The sequence below is a fragment of the Eulemur rufifrons genome, chromosome 8, assembly GCF_041146395.1.
Source record: "Eulemur rufifrons isolate Redbay chromosome 8, OSU_ERuf_1, whole genome shotgun sequence".
Lineage (NCBI taxonomy): Eukaryota > Metazoa > Chordata > Mammalia > Primates > Lemuridae > Eulemur > Eulemur rufifrons.
The window spans coordinates 72,339,975-72,359,375 of NC_090990.1; the positions used below are offsets into that span (position 1 = coordinate 72,339,975).

At 41.0% G+C, this 19,401-nt stretch overlaps 1 protein-coding gene across 1 annotated transcript in view; it reads right to left on the reverse strand.

The window, feature by feature from the left end:
• Positions 1-19,401, reverse strand: part of TGFBR3 (transforming growth factor beta receptor 3) — a 118,750-nt gene that overhangs the window by 22,596 nt on the left and 76,753 nt on the right. The window contains exons 8-13 of the mRNA XM_069479190.1: positions 14,322-14,511; positions 11,159-11,493; positions 10,589-10,741; positions 7,561-7,704; positions 7,230-7,388; positions 3,200-3,496 (exon numbers count right to left, since the gene is read on the reverse strand). Coding sequence (XP_069335291.1) covers positions 3,200-3,496; positions 7,230-7,388; positions 7,561-7,704; positions 10,589-10,741; positions 11,159-11,493; positions 14,322-14,511 — 1,278 coding nt within the window. The remainder of the gene's footprint in view (positions 1-3,199; positions 3,497-7,229; positions 7,389-7,560; positions 7,705-10,588; positions 10,742-11,158; positions 11,494-14,321; positions 14,512-19,401) is intronic.

The window sequence follows — 19,401 nt, forward strand, 5'->3', positions numbered from 1 at the left end:
GCCTGCACAGCTGTCCTGTGGTTTTTTCTCAGACAGCTCACAGCTGTTTAACACAGGAAAACAGATTTGAGTGTTTTTCAAAGAACCCCAAATAATCTGGGAGATATTGTGGCAGGCCCAGTGTACTTTTCAGCTGCACTTGAAGATTTAAATATCACTGGATGACATATAGATATTGTCCTTCCCCCTTCTTTTTCCCAACAACTAGAGCTCTTAGTGTTATTTAGTTTAAAAATAGAAAAATTATACGACTAATGTAGGCCCTTCACCAAGCTGGCTTCGTATAAATGGTTCATGTTTGTGATTTGTGATTGTGGGAAACTTCACATAGAGGTGCTCCCCAACTTATAATGAGTTATGGCCTGATAAACCATTAAGTTCAAAATATCATAAGACGAAAATGCATTTCATACATCTGACCTACAGAAAATCGTAGCTTAGCCTAGCCTCCCATAAATGTGCTCACTTATAGTAGCCTACAGTTGGACAAAATCATCTAACACAAAGCCTATTTTATAATAAAGTGTTGCATGTCTCATGTAATTTATTGAATACTACAAGTGAAAAACAGAATGGTTGTATGGGTACTCAAAGCGTATAGTTTCTACTGAATGTGTATCACTTCTGCATGATTGTAAATTCAAAAAATCCTAAGTTGAGCCATACGTCAGGGACCGTCTGTATTGCATTATGAACGTGACAGATTTTATATGTACTGTCCAAAAAGATAATCATGTTGTTGAGTTTGTCTGATTTTTAATCCTGGCATAGGCTCATGCAAAATTAAACTTTCCAGTGTCATCTGCTTTTAATGTTCCAAAATGCAGGTCCTGGGGAGTTGTGCCATGTGTAGAGGCCATGAGATCAGCTGCTTCTAGCTATTTTAAGGCCTCAAACTTATTAACAAGCAACCCTGGGCCCACTGTATCTATTTTGAAAATATATGATTACACTCCAGTACCTTTTCCTTTAAAATAACTTTGGTTTTTTTGTCTATACTCATCAATAGGTGAAATTCTGATGTAAATGACACCCATTTGCTTTTGTTGTAAGAATAAATATATCAATCACTTAAAAAGATTATAGCGGGCATCCCCAAAACTATGTAAGTTCCACCCTTCTGATCACAAAACAGCAAAGCCTTTAGTCTTGTCATTGCTGCTCTGAGCAGCACACCAGTCAGGCACATAATATGAGAAGGCTCCTCCACCCTCTAAAGAAAAGCCTTTAAAATAGCTCTCTTGCAGAGGGAAACGATGAATTTTCTGTGGAGAGGAGTGATTATTGAAAAGATTTACATTTACTTTTCTATTTTGTTTTACTCTTACTTTCCTAATAGTTCTTCAGTTAAGTAAGAGTCTAGGATTCTATGTCTAACTCAGTGGGTTACCCTGGGTGAGAAACTTCACTCTTTGGGTCTCAGTTTCAGCAGCAAGGGGCAGGGTTGCACTCAACAATCTTTGAGGCCTCTCCCCAGAAAATGCTTTGGCTCCTTTATTGTCATAGAAAGCACTCGGAAGTGACTAGAAATATGGAAACACTACATGTAAGCAGCACACAGGAAGACAGTGGTAACAGCTCATCCTAAGCCTCTGCTGAAAAAAATGCAAAGTCGTTTTATCTACTGTCTCATTTGCTCCTCTACGCAGGCGGGAAGCCAGGTATTATTATTTCAGTTTTATAGATGAGGAAGTACAGGCTCGGAGGGGCCTGGGGACTGACGTAAAGCCGCATTAGGAAGCAGCAGGCCTTCCTTCTCAGTCCCAGGCTCTCCCCACTGTACCCTACCTTGGGGGTAAATGGCGACTTGGGGTTTAGGGTCATGCATATCCCATCATGTCATCCCCTGGGACTTAGAACTCTCCTTAAGAGTGTTCTGGAAGGAAATGTTAGGATTAATTTTCACAGAATACACCGTGAAGCTGGGCTGTTCCAAGCCAGGATTGGAGAGAGGTAACAGCCAAAGCCACCAGCAAAGATCCCTAGTAACTTCCAGGCCTCCCCTCCCAGGTTCCTCACTCCTAAAAGATATCCCCTTCTGCCTACAGGCAGCAGCTGGGTCCACAGCCAAGCATTAAGTTCTCTCTACCACTGTCCACTACACCCCAACCTTGATGGCCACTGGAAGGTGAATGTCCACAAGGCTAAGGCATCAGTGTTTCCAGAAATAAGCTAATGAACACAGTCTAAATCACCTCGTATGTGCTCCCTAATGACTGTGAACTGTATTTGCTGAATTTGCATATATAAACAAAACTCTATTTGGCCTTATCGGAGAAATGGATGCCCAGAGGAATATAATGGTGCAAGGGACACAGACCAACGTGTCCAATAATAGAGACACCTAAAACTAACAGCTGTATATTAAATGAGAGAATTCCATACACACATTATTAATTATATAGCTTGATTCTTAGCCTTTTAGGCATGGATTGAAATGTGACTACAAAAGGATGAGAAGTCAGTTTACATTGTGTGAGACAGCTACAGAATAAATGCACATGTGAAATTATACGTAATTTTGGCAGATCACAGGAACACAACTACAGCAGAAGATATCTTTCATACAGAAGGCCAGCCTATGCGGTGATCATAATTAACCTTGCAGATCTCCCCCATCGTAGCCACTTCTCCGGGGTCAAACGGTTCTGATTTTTGTTATGGCAACAGAATATGGGGAGAGACAGAAGGCAAACACAATGAATTGATATGAAGCTGAGAAAAACTAAAATATTTGTTAGTTTCCCTTAGAAGTCCTCCTGAGACAAGTCAACCTTATAATTCACAGAGAGAAAGTTAAAAAACAATTACAATACAAGTCTCAGCGGGACCTGGAAAAATTAATCCTCACACTGAACTTGTCCTTTCAGCTCGTTGTACTTTTGGCACCACACACTATCTGAAAAGCAAAGATAAAGCCAGACCTCCCCCTCAATGGAAAACAGTCTTGATTTATCACTTGTAAGGTATTACGCTAAGTAGCACGCATGGAAAAAAAAAATCATACTGTCAGGATTTATTCTCTAAGACTCCATAAAACTCACTGTTCCCTGCTAACACTGATTTTATTACTTCAATTGGGCAGTTCCAAAACCAAAAGCTTCAACCTGTACGACCTTGGAATTAAGCTTTTCCAGTAGATCACTGCCTTATCTGAAAATGCCAAATTAACAGTCCAAATGGAGGAAGGCCCACTAACCTTAGGCAACTTCTGGGGGTCCTTCTTCTTGGTACACAGTGTCAGCTCACACTGTAGAAAGAGGAGTGAGGTGTTGAAGACGGGCTTGAAGATGAAGCTGAATCGCTTCTTATCCATCTCGGCTTGTGGGATAGGAAAGCGCACTCTCTTGGGACTGTAGAATTTCACAGATTCATCTTTAGGACAAATGTTCTCAATGATGGTATAATCAGACATCCTATCGGGGTTTGAATACGGAGAGATAAAGCATGTTTGGATAGCGAACCCCAGTTCCTGGTCAGCCTTAGTAACAGATACCTACAAAAGAACAGAAAGATGAATTCAGAAATGAGTTATTAATAGCTTTATAATTAACTTTATGCACAAGGACAATATACCAACATAGCCCTTCAGATGAGACATTGCTTTATTTTCTTAACATATATATACCCTTCTTTCTAATTACAGAAGTAACATTCATTCTTTGAAGAAAGACTGTTTTCCATTTAAACCTGATATGGATGATGACAATTATTTAGTTCCAATATCCGTCTGGCAGATTCAAATACAAGATGAGTAAGTCTCTTCAGTCTCCCATAAGTTCTCTGAGAGACGAAAGCAAAAAGCACACCATGCACCTAAAGTGAATTTTCCAAAATAAATAAAACACCAATAGGCAAAGCCCCTAACGTCATAACAATGTAATACTGGAAAGTCAAGCTCTTTTTAAAAATGGCTCATAAAACAGAGTACAGAGGCAGAATCTATTTAACCTAGGCAGGAAGACTGAGCTTTTAAACTGCAACAAGTCAGAGTAAGCCTGGAACATGGCAGTAAAGCTACTGGTTCCTCTTAGTCCTGCTTCATCAGCAAGACGGCAGAGCTGGCCTCTGGTACTGATGTCAGGGACGGTGCAATTTGGTGGCCATCACAGGCCTGGCAAAGTGTCCCAGCTGCTCATAGGTCCAAACCAGCCTTGCCAAGTACTTTCCCTTCAGTCTTTAAGTCCAGGGGTAGTTTAAGGGAAATCTAATCTGGAAGTGTTTCCAACTCATTTACACGTCCCTCTTACAAAACATTTGTATGGGCTATGTCCAAATCTTGTTAAGGTCCTTTTCTTTAGAAACAAGAAGTAGTGTTCAGCCAAGTGTAAACAGAATTCAAACTTCAACTATCCTGAACTCAGCTAAAATCCCCGGACCAGCTTGGATTCTCCAATTGGTGACACAGGGATCACTGTGTGAACTGCCCCCCTGCCTCACTCCTTGACTAAACTTAGGATCAAAACAAACTTAAATACTTTAGAAATAAATTTAGTCTGATTACCCATAGGCCAACAGGCCCAGAATCATTTCAAAGGACACGGTGATAGAAACAGACTTTCCACATTGAGACACGCAGGGGAAAACCCTGACATCGCGTGGGGCTTAGGATCCACAGCACCACGGATTCAAAGCAGATCCCTCCATGGTTAACTACAGGACACTCAACAATGGAGACCACGAGACGCAGGAGGATGCGGAAGAAGAGGATTATGATAATGTCACCTTGTGGTCACCTTCTGTAAATACTGACACTTCATTATTTTTGCAATATTTTTGAAAAAGATATTCTACCTTGGAAAGATGGCAGATTACTTACATGCTATTACTAAAAAGTACCCTTTAACATGAATTCAGAACCCACATTACAAAAATGTGTAACAGAGTGACTTCAAATCTTTTCTCTAATCTCAAAGTATATAATGGCAAAATGTCTAGGGTATCCCAAAAAGTTGTATTGGAGGGGAGAAAATATCATCAGCAGTATCTTTAATCTAAAATAGACTGGAAATGAATAGTAGAAAGATCACAGGTTTTGGAGAGAGACAAGTCCAGTGAAATCAAATGCTTTGCCAGTCATGTGCTGTGCACTCTGAGACTCAGTTTCCTCACCTGCAGGACGAGGACACTAGTACTTATGAGACACAGTTGTGGTGAGAATTGGTAAAGGAAAAGTTCTATGCAAACAACACGGTTTCCAGACAGTCAACAAATGCCACCTATTATAGTAGTACTGTTCTAGATTTAAAATTTTTATGGTAATTAACAGTTGTTTATAGTTGTTATAGTTGTTTATATAAGTTTTACTTAACCTAAGTAAAAAATTTTCCTATCAGCAGTGGAGTCCAAACTGGGAAACAAAGATTAGGCATGGCTGCTATCCTAATTAGCAAAACATTTATAGATTCTATCTTGTATTTTTCGTAGTTTAAAACAACTTTAAAATAGAGTAATTTATAACATTTTCCCTCTCCCCAAAGTCTCCTTAATGTACTTGATATTTAAAGTGGTCCATTTCTTTTTAATCACTTGACAATGTCTTTTTCATAGTTACCAAATTTAACTACAAAAAACATAGATGAAATATGAAGATATAAACGGGAAAACATGAAAAAAAAAAAAAAACCCTACCAAAAACATATTTCAAGTAAGCCAGCACTGCAGGCATGGTGGGCGGTGGGGGCGGGGGTGAACTCAAACCATCCAGGGTAAGATACACAAGGAAGATTGGCCACTGATTAGCATAACCCAGCAAAGCCATGAATTAGCAAAGCCAGACACACATTTGGAGAAGAACAAACTGCACTTGAGCAGCACCCCTAAAATCCACAGCACAAGAGGGAGTCACTGACCAACTGCATATGCGGACTGTGCAGCCAAAAAGGCAAAGGAAAACAGCGGTCTTGGATTAGGAGAGATCTATGATTAGGAACAGCATATAGAGGCAATATACTTTTCACAATGGAGAAAAAAGTTGTACTCAAACAAACAGAAGAACTCTCAGAACACCGACTCAAAAAGAGGATGGGCAGAATCCATATGATCAAGGAAAACAATACCTAGAGCCAGCAAGCTCCATCCCAGAGTCAGCGCAAATGTGAGAGTTCCTTGTCTTTCCCAAATAGAAATATGTGCACTTTTAACATGTGGAAATATCCTATTTCGACCTTATAAGCTTCTCAGCCCTCCCGCTGTGAAGGAGAACACCAGCTTGCAGCTCAGCGCCAAACACCTGCTCATCAGATAATGTTCCCGTAAGGCCAGCAGACAATATGCCCAGCGGAAACACAAAACATTGTATCCAGGGCACAAGAAACAGCAGACATCCTGGTGCCATAAGATTCATCTCCTCTAGAATCCAATCTGTGAACCTGGATATCTGCATTGATAAGAGGTTATGTTTTCTCCCCTTTCAAATGGCACTTTGAGGATAAATGATAGTAGCATCCAGCGGAGTAATAGTGTGAGCTCTGCAGACGGAAGGCCTGAGTAAGAGCTCTGAATCTGAACTCCACTAGGCACTAGCTGTGTGACCTCAGACAAGTTAGTGCCTCAGTTTTCTCATTCATAAAATGGAGATATTAGTCCTGTCACATGAGATTTCCCTGGAGAGTTAATTAATTGCTACAATACTTATAACCGTGTTTGGCACATAAATCTGCAGTAAATGTTAGCTGTCATTTCATTATCACCACCACTACCTACAATTTTGTAGTCATTCCAGATTTATGCTATCCTTAAATTATTGTTACTATATATAAGAAATAGTTTTAATAAACTTATACAGATATTTAGATGATCTAGAAAAAAAATTTTTATGAGACAAGGTAGCACACAGCATTTCACTTAGAAGTGAGTACAATTTAAAAGACAACATACGAGGTGGTTTGCAATATTCCATGGTTAACCCTGACACTGCAACGACTGAAATATTAATACTATTTCACAAATGCTAAGGACAAGGCAAGGACGGGGCTTTATTAGTAGAATTTACAGTCTTGTTGATTTTTTTTAAACAAAATACACTCTCCATTTAGCATAATGCATTAAATCCTGAAATTTCCTGCTTTGATCGGAAATCAACCTGGAAATGTTTTCTGAGCCAAGCCCTCAGCACAGCTGATTGAGGTCTGTGAGGAGGAGCAGGAAGAGGTCTGCACGGAGTGCTTTAGCTACTGCCAGGGAGCTATAACTCAGCACTAACCTAAAAGCCAAGGTTCGGGTCTCACCTCAACATAAACCTGTCCATTCTCTGACACAGAGAAGACTCCCTGGGAGGGCACCAGAAAGAGGTCAGTGTTGTAGAGCTCCATGTTGAAGGTGATGTTTCCGTGAAGCTGGTCCTGGAAGCTACTGGGATTCCTCAACTGCCGCAGGCTGCAATTAAACTGGAAAAAAAAACCCAAATGAATGAAGATAAATCATAGTCACAAGAAGTATGAAGGCCCTGTAGCTTTATGAGCTTTGGCCTTTAACATCTGATTTCATTTTCTGATTGTCCTTACCTAAAGCCAACAAAATAGACAACAGTTCTCTACAAACTATCTATTGACAACAAACACTTACCACAATTTCAGGTCGGCTGAATAAGGAAATGTCTCCTTCATCTATATCTCCTGGAAATCCATTATCACCTGACTCCAAATCTTCATAACCATCTGGCCAACCACTACTGTCCCCAGGGGATGGAACTTGTATTACAACCTAAAAGGCAAAGAGAGCACAGCCAATGTTATAAAAACACCAAACCACAAGCATTTGGTTCTATCTCACATGAACACCCATGTAATAAATTCAGATGCAAATTGAAAATCTGACTTTAAAACAAAAAACAAAAAAACTCCAAGCCTTTTAGGATTTTACCCTCAAAGCAATAAAGAATAAGGAGAAGTTCAATGCAGGTTCAAGTTAAGGTCTGAACTAAAATTTGTATTTTCCATTATGAAAAATATTGATTTATTTGGTAACTATATTGAATAATTATAAATTATTTAAATGGTGGGAAAACACTAGACACTGAAATGGAGTTGAATGGACTTGTCAATAGGTTCACCTATACTGCAAGAAGTGAGTTCTCCTTAAGGGTCTTTATATTAAAAACTCTAAGAAATACTAAGAGTTGGCCATTGCCAGGAGCTTTTGTTATTTGTATCCCTTAAGGTTTGTAGAAAATTTGGTTAGAGGGTTAGGCATGGTGGCTCACAATTCTAATCCCAACACTTTAGCGGGCCAAAGCAGTAGGATCGCTTGAGCCCAGGAGTTGGGAAACCAGCCTGGGCAACATAGCCAGACCCCATCTCTACAAAAAAAAAAAAAAATTAGCCAGGTATGGTGGCCACACCTATAGTCTCAGCTACTTGGGGAGCTGAGGCAGGAGGATCACTTGAGCCCAGGAGTTCAAGGCTGCAGTGAGTTATGATGATACCATAACACTCTAGCCTAGGCAACACTGTCTCTAAAAATATTTTTAAAAAAAAAAGAAAGAAAGAAAAAGGAAAAAGAAATTTGGCTTGAGTTAGAAGCAAAGGACCTCATCGTTGCTCTTACACTCCTCTATCTTTTGCTCATTTCTTCCCCAATATCTTTCTGTATGGTGTATGGATGCAGGAAAGAACATTATGTTTTATTCCAGGACAATCTATCTTAACATTGGTTGAAATTATTGTTCCTTGATTAGTTCAAAATAAAATGGAAAAACTCACCCAAGGATGATGACCCCATAAACAAAACCCTAATTTCTTGAGAATGAAGAAAAACCACCTGTCTCTTCCTTATCAGGTCCTCAAAAGAAAGTATTGATACAAGAAATGTAGGGTCATAATAAATATATGAATGAATGAATGAAAGTACTGACGCAACTGAAGCAAGTATCTAGGATATTGCTAAGCCTGAACATCATAATAAAGAAAGAGCCGAACGGCACAAGCCTGTAGCCTCAGCTACTCGGGAGGCTGAGGCGGGAGGATCACTTAAGCCCAGGAGTTCGAGACCAGCCTGGGCAACGTAGCAAGACCTTGTCTCTTCAAAAAAAAAAAAAAAAAAAAAGAAGAAGAAGAAGAAGAAAAAGAAAAAAAGAAAACAAAAATATATGAGAAAAAAGGGACTTTCAGGGGTCATAATATGCCTTTCTCTCCTGAAGCAACCAACACGTTTTACTCAACAGGCATATTACCGTAGCCTCTTAGTATTAACTTACATACCAGTTTTAAAATGCCAAAATCAAGTTTATCAGTAATATATGACATTCATTATCTATGGAAAAACTGGATAAATGCAGGAAAATTAGTGTTGTAATTAGTAGGACATCATGGGTTCATGAATTAATTATTTGAGTAAAAAAAGGAGATTAGCTGGGCCAGTCTGGTGTCAGGGAAAGATGAGTGGATGAGAGGTCAGGAAGCTGGATTCAATCCTGGCTCTGCCATTAACTAGACCCTCACCTCAAATCTAAGCAAGTCTTTCAACTCCACGGAGTTCAATTTCCTCACCTGCGAAATGAGGAAGTTGAATGAGCTCATCTCAGGGTTCTTTCCAGCTCCAACATTCTAAGATTCTCCGAGGAACAATAAACTTGGGCTCACAGGAGAGCCCCTGCTCGCCAGCCTCTCTGCTCTGATTGCCAAGCATATCGGCTGATTGGCAGTAGGAAGAACTCGTAGCCACGGCCCACCCACCCAACCCAACGTCACAGCTGGAGTGAGCCCTAAGAACACACACACACCCACCTCGTGTCAAAAGTGGGCACAGGAATCTCTCAGCCTCTTTTTTTTTTTTTACCATCAAAAGGACAACCCAAACTTCAAAATTAACACCTTTAAAGTTCTTTTGAGATTTCATGTTTCAAGTTCTTTCAATATCCACTGCCTAGTTTCCATTTCTAAGAGAATGAGTTTAATCTGAAAAGATGCAGATGAACTGACAAGGAGGGTTTCTGGAAAGTGAAGGTTAGCTATTGCAATGGATTATCGTTGGGCGGACTCTGTGGAATCTTTCTCCAGGTAACTTCAAAAGTAGGAGATTTTCCTCAATTTAGGGTCTTTGTTAGAGGTGGAGGGAGAGACTTAATACTTTCTTAAAAACCCTTTTCAGATTTTAAATTCTCTTTTTGGATCTTTATTCATGAGGGAGAGAGAAGTCCTCCTACTTCTGGGCAAGACTCAAATAAGGCCAGAGAGACCACACATCTGGTTGGCTCGGTTGTGTAGAGGCGCTTACTCACACAGCTCAAGGCCTTGGCCCTTATCCCCATAAGGACCAGGGCAGTTTGGCTACAGAGAGAAGTCATAATCACCTTGCCAGTGAACCTTTTGCCATCAGGGGATGAAAGGAAGGGGTGGGTGAGATCACCCCAACTCCAGCTGAGAAAACAGGGCCTCCCAACTCCTTTCAAAGACTCACCAATAAAGCAAATAGAACAAAAGAGTTCCAGGTCAAAGTACACCCTATTTGTTCAGAAGTGACACTTGGCTTTGTTCAGGCCTGGGGTATATGCCCTTCCTCATTTTCATAGAAATGTTAAGACTAATTCTAAGGTAACATGCAGCAAGGCTCTGGCAAATGGCAAAGATTTGTTCTAGAGAACACTCACGGAGTTATAGTAAACCACACCATCGGGGGCTGACCGCCGGTGCCGAGTACCGCAGCCATTTAGGGGAGACTCCAAAACGAAGTGGGTGCCATTCATCCTGGCCTTGCAGGCAGGATCCAACAAGGTGAGCTCCATCCCTGGGTAGCCATTGGCCTGAAACAACAACCACGAAAGACATAAAGGAGGGCCCACAGGCAGGTCTCCTGCACACAGCGAACACGTGCTGCCTGGTCTCCCAAGTCAAGGCCACTAGAGGCCTGCAGCACACCCCTCCCCCACTCACCTCTTCCCAGCCGCCCACCTCTCAGCAGCCCAAGTACTACGTTTGTTAGCCTTGGAAATTCAACAGCAAAATATTGACACACACGGATCTGGAACCTCCCCTCACTGAAAACAACAGGAACTGGTGAGAATCGAAGCCAAAGGGAAGTAGAACCATCCAACTGAGAAAACAGTATTAAGTCTCTGGAGTTCAAAAGTGAAAGAGACAAGAGGAAATAATGGACACAGACTGGGGCGAGGCCGCAAAGGAGCCAGCCTCTCCTCTCTCCTGTAAGTGACTGCACTGACCTGAAAAGAATCTTTTTCTACAGCCACGATCATCTTCTCGTTGTCACATTTGACTGACAGGGCAACATCCATGCTTCCGTGCACCTCTTCTGGCTCTCTAGGGCCAGGAAACAGCTGTATGCTGGGGATGGCAGGGTCCCTCGGCCGGGGGATCCCATCTTCTCCCCCTTCCTTCCAGGCTCTCCTGGAGATATCAGGGAAAGGAAAGGGAAGGCCTCCACTTCGGCCTCCCCCGCCCCGGATGGGTGGGTTCTGCAGTGCAGGCAGGGTGCCAGGGTCCAGTAGGATCCTCAGCTCAGGTGGGATGGTATGGACTTCCTCATCTCTCATCTCCTCTGGTGGTGACAAAGAAGGCAAAACTTCATCAGTGTTTGATGCCAGGCCACAATCATCATCATTAAAGGCAGAACAGGAGGAATTAGCACACACTGGGCAGGTGTAAAATTACTTTCAACAAGCAATGTATAAAAGCGATTAGGAGTCTGGAAGGCTGAATTCTAGTCCTGATGTTCTAACTAGCTGAGTGGCTTTGGGCAAGAGGCTTACTTCTCTGTGCCACAGTTTCCCCATTTTTAAAACGAAGGGGCTGGAATTGATCAGTGGTTCTCAACCTTGGTTGTACATTAAAATCATTTGGTATACACAAAGGAATATTATATGGTCACAAAAAGGAATGAAATCCTGCCATTTGCAACAACATGGATGGAACTGGAGAACATCATGTTAAGTGAAATAAGAGCTAAGCACAGAAAGATAAATCTTGCATGTTCTCACTCATACGTGGGAGCTAAATATTAAAAACAACTGATCTTTGGCCAACTAAAATACATATATAGAAAAAATTAGCTGGGCATGGTGGCACATGCCTGTAGTCCCAGCTACTCGGGAGGCTGAGGCAGTAGGATCGCTTATGCCCAGGAGTTTGAGGTTGCTGTGAGCTAGGCTGACGCCACGGCACTCACTCTAGCCCGGGCAACAAAGCGAGACTCTGTCTCAAAAAAAAAAAAGACCTAATCTCATGGAGACAGAGAGTAGAATGACAATTACCAGAGGCTGCAAGGGGTATTGGGGAAGGGGAGACAAGGTGGGGATGGTCAATGGGTGCAAAAATATAGTTAGATAGAATGAACAATATTTGATAGCACAATGTGACTATAATCAACAATATGCTTTAAAATAACTGAAAGAGTGAAATTAGAATGTTCCTAACACAAAGGAATGATAAATGCCTGAGGGGATGGATACCCCAATTACCCTGAGTTGATTAATTCACACTGTATGCCTGTATCAAAACATCACACGTGGGCCGGGCGCGGTGGCTCACGCCTGTAATCCTAGCACTCTGGGAGGCCGAGGTGGGCGGATCGTTTGAGCTCAGGAGTTCGAGACCAGCCTGAGCAAGAGCGAGACCCCATCTCTACTAAAAATAGAAAGAAATTATATGGACAGCTAAAAAATATATATAGAAAAAATTAGCCGGGCATGGTGGCGCATGCCTGTAGTCCCAGCTACTCGGGAGGCTGAGACAGGAGGATCGCTCAAGCTCAGGAGTTTGAGGTTGCTGTGAGCTAGGCTGACGCCACGGCACTCACGCTAGCCTGGGCAACAGAGTGAGACTCTGTCTCAAAAAAAAAAAAAAAAAAAAAAAAAAAAAAATCACACGTACCCTATAAAGATACACACAATTATTATGTACTCATAATAATTAAAAACTTTAAAAAATCACTTTGGGAGCTTAAAAAATATCCCTATGCCTAGATTACACCCCAAGCCAATTAAAACTCAGACTTTCTGGGGTGGGACCCAATCTTTACTATGTTTTAAGCTCCCTGTATAATTGTAATGTGTAGCCAAGGTTGAAAACCATTGAGGTAGATGATTTCTAGGGCTCTACAAGCTATAAAAATCCGTGATTCCAGTAAGTTATATGGGACAATATTATTCTATTCAAATGTCACTGAAATACTTTCCTTGAATCTAGAGATTCTTTTAGTTTCTCTAAAGATGTTTTGAAACAACATTGGTGTTTTAGAATTATTATTTTGCCACCTCCTTTTTGACTGCTAAATTCTAACAGGTATCTGGGCAACCTGGCCTTTTAGAACCTAGTCCCTAAGGAGAAAAGAAAGAGCTATTTAGGCACACTTACTCCTTCAAAGGGAGAGACATTTCCATACAAGCAATACTCAGTACTTTGTCATATTTTCAATAATTTAAAAGAAATAATATTTCTGCAGTATTCTTTAAATCCACTATCTAAAGCCAACAGATGTATGCCTCAGGTCAAATCCATCTCAGTGCAAGCTGCAAGTGAAGGTGACAGGTGGACATTCTCTCTCTTTCAATATTACCCTTTTGAAAAAGATGCTACAAACGTATGGGTCCAAAAGAAGTCAGACCTCTGGAGGATTTTTAATTTGTATTTTAACAAAAACCTTCACAACAACCCTGTTAAGGTAGGTCCTATTATTTTTCCCCTATTACTAGAGAGGAATCTGAGGCTCAGTGGTTAAGTGACTCCTCCCCAAATAGTGAATAAACGGCAGAGCAAGGACGTTCTTGAACCTGTTACTCCCAATCTTCATTCTATTGGCATCACACTCAGTAGCGGCGCCATGGGGTGAGGACCAGGTCTGGAGATCAGAAAACTTGGAGTTTGAGTCTTACTAGCTGTAAGACTCTGGAAAACTTCAAGAACTTGTTGAGCCTCTGGTTTCTGCTCCATCAAACTGTGGTAGTAACTCCTGCCTACATTCTGGGAAGCCCAAGTATGAGTCCTCATGACTATTTTCCTGTAAGATTCAGCCTCTGACCATGGCCTTCTTTCTTGAGATCTTAACCCTCTGTATTCTCAGCCATAGTGGTTGTTGGGTGCCTCTGAGAGAAGAACCTAACGTAATCACGCTGGAGATGGTCTATAGCCAAGTTCTCTGATGTGCAACCAACTCTATGTTACTGAAAAACCTGTATTAAAGACAGTTTCCCTAAAATAATCTATCATCATTTTAGATAATTTTAAGCCTTCTGGTAAAATGTAGTCAAACAAATTATTAAAATGCACAACAAAGAAACAGCACCATATAAACTGAAATGAGAGTTTCCCACTAGAAAGCCTCATTTGGGGGATATTTTTTTATACAATTAAAAAAAAATGCATACTTACCATTGTTTTCAAGCCGAAGGTGAAATCTATTAGCCACAGGAGCCATTGTGTACGATGTTACTGGACTATAGCCATTGTCCAAAGCCCACTTCATCAGATTCCCTTGGGTTGAAGGAATGTCATCTCTTATTGATTTGGTCATTGTCATGGATCTTTCACTCTCTTTCCCAAAGCCAATACTGTTAGGAGCCTGAAGATAATAGCAAAATTTCATTCATGAGTCTAAAATTAAACTGTGTTTTAAATAACAATAAAAATTAATATCTGAAACAAAAATAGATTCTATACTGTATGTGGGGGAATTATTTATTCTTTTCATCCCTATTTTCCTTGGGCTAAGAAAACTGAGGTGAAAACCTTTAACAGCAGATTAAGAGACATCAATGCATGCTGTTTGAACATACCATTTGGATCTTATATTGATAAAAATAATCAAGTAACATGTAAGTAGCTATAGTCTAAGTATACCTAGTCTGTAACCCTATAGTCTAATGTTTAAATTATTAACAGATACACCAAATATGTATAACAAACTTTCCCTTAATTTTATTTAAAATTACATATAAAGTATAATATACAAATGTACATACTACATTGCTTAAAAATGCCCATGCTTCTACTTCCGGTACCCCTATATTTAAATGAAAGATGACACAATCTAGTTCCGGGTCATGTATCACTTAAGGACAGGGATATGTTCTGAGAAATGCGTCTTCACGTCATTTCATCATGTGAACACCATAGAGTGTCCTTCCACAAACCTGGATGGTATAGCCTGCCACACACCTAGGCTATACGGTACAGCCTATTGCTCCTAGGTTACAAACCTGTACAGCACGTCATTGTACCGAATACTGTTGGCAACTGTAACACAATGGTAAGTATTTGTGTAACCAGACATACCTAACCACAGAAAAGGTATAATAAAAATACAGTAGGATAATCTTTTGGGACCACAGTCATACATGTGGTTCATTGTCGACCGAAACATTGTTATGTGGCAAGTGACTGTACAACAGAGTGGAGATTATGCCATCTTTATAAACTATTAAATTCTACATCATGATGAAACAACCAATGTTTATATTTCATCTATAATTTATGATCAATTTAGCAATCTTGTAATTGTATTCATTTGCCAATTCTATAATTGAATATGCTTACATTCTATGTTATAAAAATTAATTTAGGTTACTGTTCCTCTAAATATCAGTATTTTATCCAGTAATACAAGTTGCTCATAAGATTAGCTTTCACTAGATAACTAGTTACAAAATCAAAATGATAGAAATATTTTTGGCAAAGTATATAAATAGACCCTGAGTAACCAGGACACGGAAGGTAAATTTCTACGCCACCTGCTGACTCCTGCAGCAGGGGTGATCCTGTCAGAGGGTGAGGGAGCTCAATGCTGCAGTGGGGACCCCAAAGGGAAGGCACCAAATTTTCAACAACTGTTCCAATGGGGTTGGAAAGCCCGTCCAGCACGCAGATTGTGCCATTTTCATGCTGTATGAAAATCACTTTAATTTCCATGCCCAGTGATTTTCTCCTGCATACATGCAGCATTTTTCCTAAATTCCTCATTTGTTTCCCATTCTCTTTGCCCCTAACATGACTAAATATTAATCCTTTCCCACTGTAAAACCATAAAGGATTCACAGGCTCTAAGTTCTCTCGGCCTGTTTGGTTGTGGGATATTGGCTGAGGACACATACTTCAATTCAAAGCTTAAAGGATCTCACCTCGTGCATTTTCCTATTACCCAAAGTGCTTATCTGTGGGAAAACTGCCAGACTCACCAGTCACAACAACTGCGCGCAAAGGAACCAGACAGAGCTTTAACCAGGTTCTGCAGCCATTTGTAAACTCAGCTCTACAGACTCAGAATATTTTAGTTCTAACTCCAATTCAAAGAAAACTCCTTGGGGGAAGGAAGGGTTAAAAGAAAGGAGGAAGTGAGGGAAGAAAGGAAAGTAAAATGAGGTAAGGAAGGATCCAATTTGTTCTTAGAACTTTTTTTTCCTCTTGAAGCTAAGAAAAACCTGGTTGAGAACTTTTTATTCATTTAGTCAACAGGAGTTTCTTAGGCACAGCTTCTTCCAGACTTTCAAAGCGGCGTGTCGTTTGCATTGGCTGGAATCACACCACTGGCCTAAACAATACGGCTTGGCCTCATCTGCCCTCGTTTTTCATGTTGCTGGACAGCTGAGAAAATATCTTATTTCCAGAATACTATCATCATAACTGCCACCTGTCCTTTTGTACCAATATGGAATGATCTGTTTATACCTTTCCACATTAAATCTAGGTGCTATGCATCCTATATTGATTTTGCCTCAGAAGTTAAAAGGCTAGACATCCATCTTCACATCTGTAAAGCAGCAATGCTTGGGACAGCAGCAAGCAGGTGGTTCCCAGCACTGTACAAACTTCACCCTGTATTTCTGGGAGTCTCTAGGCTTTTTCCAATTTTAGTGGAGCTACTCCAAATGAGGGTGTTCAAGGAGGTCTCCAAACACTACCACTATCTTTCCCAGCCATATCCTTCACGAAATATGATGAGCTAGGTAAAGAGTCCAAAAGCCTACACCCTCCCTCTCCAATATTTGCATCAGAATTGATGACATAGGGGAGGGGGTATTTGGGAAAGGGGTTGGCCAGAGGGTGCAGTGCCTGTTCCCACTAGGATTTTAAAAATGTTCTTTCCTGGCCGGGCGCGGTGGCTCACGCCTGCAATCCTAGCACTCTGGGAGGCCGAGGTGGGAGGATTGCTCGAGGTCAGGAGTTCGAGATCAGCCTGAGCAAGAGCAAGACCCCATCTCTACTAAAAATAGAAAGAAATGATCTGGACAGCTAAAAATATGGGGGGAGGGGAGAGAGGATGGGTGTATACCTACATGATGAGTGCGTTGCACACTGTCTGGGGAATGGACATGCTTAAAGTTCTGACTCGGGGGGATGAGTGGGACATGGGCAATATATATAACCTGAACTTTTGTACCCCCATAATAAGCTAAAATAAAAAAAAATATATATATATATATATATATATATATATATATAGAAAAAATCAGCCGGGCATGGTGGCACATGCCTGTAATCCCAGCTACTCGGGAGGCTGAGGCAGAAGGATCACTTCAGCCCAGGAGTTTGAGGTTGCTGTGAGCTAGGGTGACGCCACGGCACTCTAGCCCAGGCAACAGAGAGAGACTCTGTCTCAAAAATAAATAAATAAATAAATATGTTCTTTCCTAAGAACAAGCTGGCCAGCACCAACCTTGAAGTCCTAAGGCCACATGAAATAATGTAAGAGTAAACCTTTAACAAGTTTACTCCATCTATTCTGTTATGTTTTAGAGGTTCTTCCTACCATAAAAGTGATTATGCATGGTCCATAGCAGACCTGAGGGACGAGCCAGAGCCGGACATGGCGATGCGGACACTTCTACCCCTGACGCACATGCACAAGCCACCCATGTTTAACGGTGCTCATCTTCAAATTTATTCCATCAAGTTCCTTGCAATTCCTTTAGCAGACATTTTTCTTTGTTTTCACCTTGTTTAGAGAAGCACTCTATTGTTCTTACAGACACACTCTGAACGGGTTGCTTACAGAAGGCTGCCTATGCCCCCTTTTTACGCCAGGCGCTGTGCTAGCAGCTTTACATATATCATCTTATTTAATTCTCCTCCAGAATATAAGGAGAAAGACATTACTATTCCTTTTCTAGAGAAGGAGAAACTGAGACTCACAGAAGTTAAGCAGCACGTGGAACTGCGAACTCACCATGTGCAGGCCATGTGCCCAGTGTGTCCAGTGCTTTAGATGAAAAACCCCGTTAGGCCCTTAACAAATAAATAGTTGTCAAATAAATGAATGAATGAATGAGTGAACGAATTCAGCTAAACTTCACAATAACTCTCAAGGTGAGTTACTGTCTAAAGGTGAGTTAACCCAATGTCTACTGGGAGTAATGACAATTGGAGATGGGATTTAAACCTAGTCCTATCTGGCAGGAAGCCAAGATTCTTTCCAGTCCATCATGCCATCTCTAAGGCAATAACAGAAGCAAGGTCTCTATAAACCATTTCCCCCTTTCTAAGCACTAATTTATACCTTTGTAGTAGCAGGTACCTCTCCCTCACAGCACAGTCAGAACTCACATCTGAAACAGGGAGTTGAGAAATCACAAAGCGTAAAAAAGAACATCGTGAAACATTACCTAATTGTTAAGTAATGTTGTCATGCATTGTCCAAAATTGGGCTGGAACAGGAGTACAGCCAAGGAGAGGAATATAAACAGACCTTGCATTGGGATGAGCGATCTCATTTCTAGCCATTCTGATTCAGATGAGAGATGGGGACATTCAGAGCAAACGCCAGGACTGCCACAGACCAGGCACACACACTCAGGGAGGGAAAGAGCCACCGAAGGGTCAGAGCGAAAGAATATTTACACAAGAACTCCAGCAGGGAATTAAAACGCACCGTATGTTTTTGCCTTTCAAAGCATGATTCCCTTTCCTGTTTTTGTTATTCTGAAATTAAAAACATTTGGTCAGTGTGCCAGGCAGCAAAGGCAGCAGACATCCCAGGTCACCAACACGCCCCATGCCAGGCCAGGGAAGGCAATCAAAACAGCTCTGACTTTAGACAATCACGGCTGGGTTTGGGGCTTGACACAAAATTAATGTATCACTGTTACGCATGATGGCACATTGGGATCCTCTCAAAGTCTGAAGGAAAAAAACCCACAGGAACCAGAAATGATTACTTTAAAATTAAGATGTGTGTGCTCGTGGCTTTGCCTGCTGCCTCTGGTTGAGTGCTTTTACATGATGTTGCCTAGGAAACTGTTGGCTTTGCTCACTGTGGTATCACATGGAAGGTGCCCTGAATAAATGAATGAATAATACCAAAACCAAAGGCATCCCTGTCCCAAAATAGTGAAAACATAAAACCCACTCCGATTGATTCAATTCAGGTACTGAAAGAGAAATTGGCCATTTTTTTTTTTAAAAAAAGACAATACATAAAAATTTGAACCTACAAGAGATGCTAAATTATCTTCTTTAA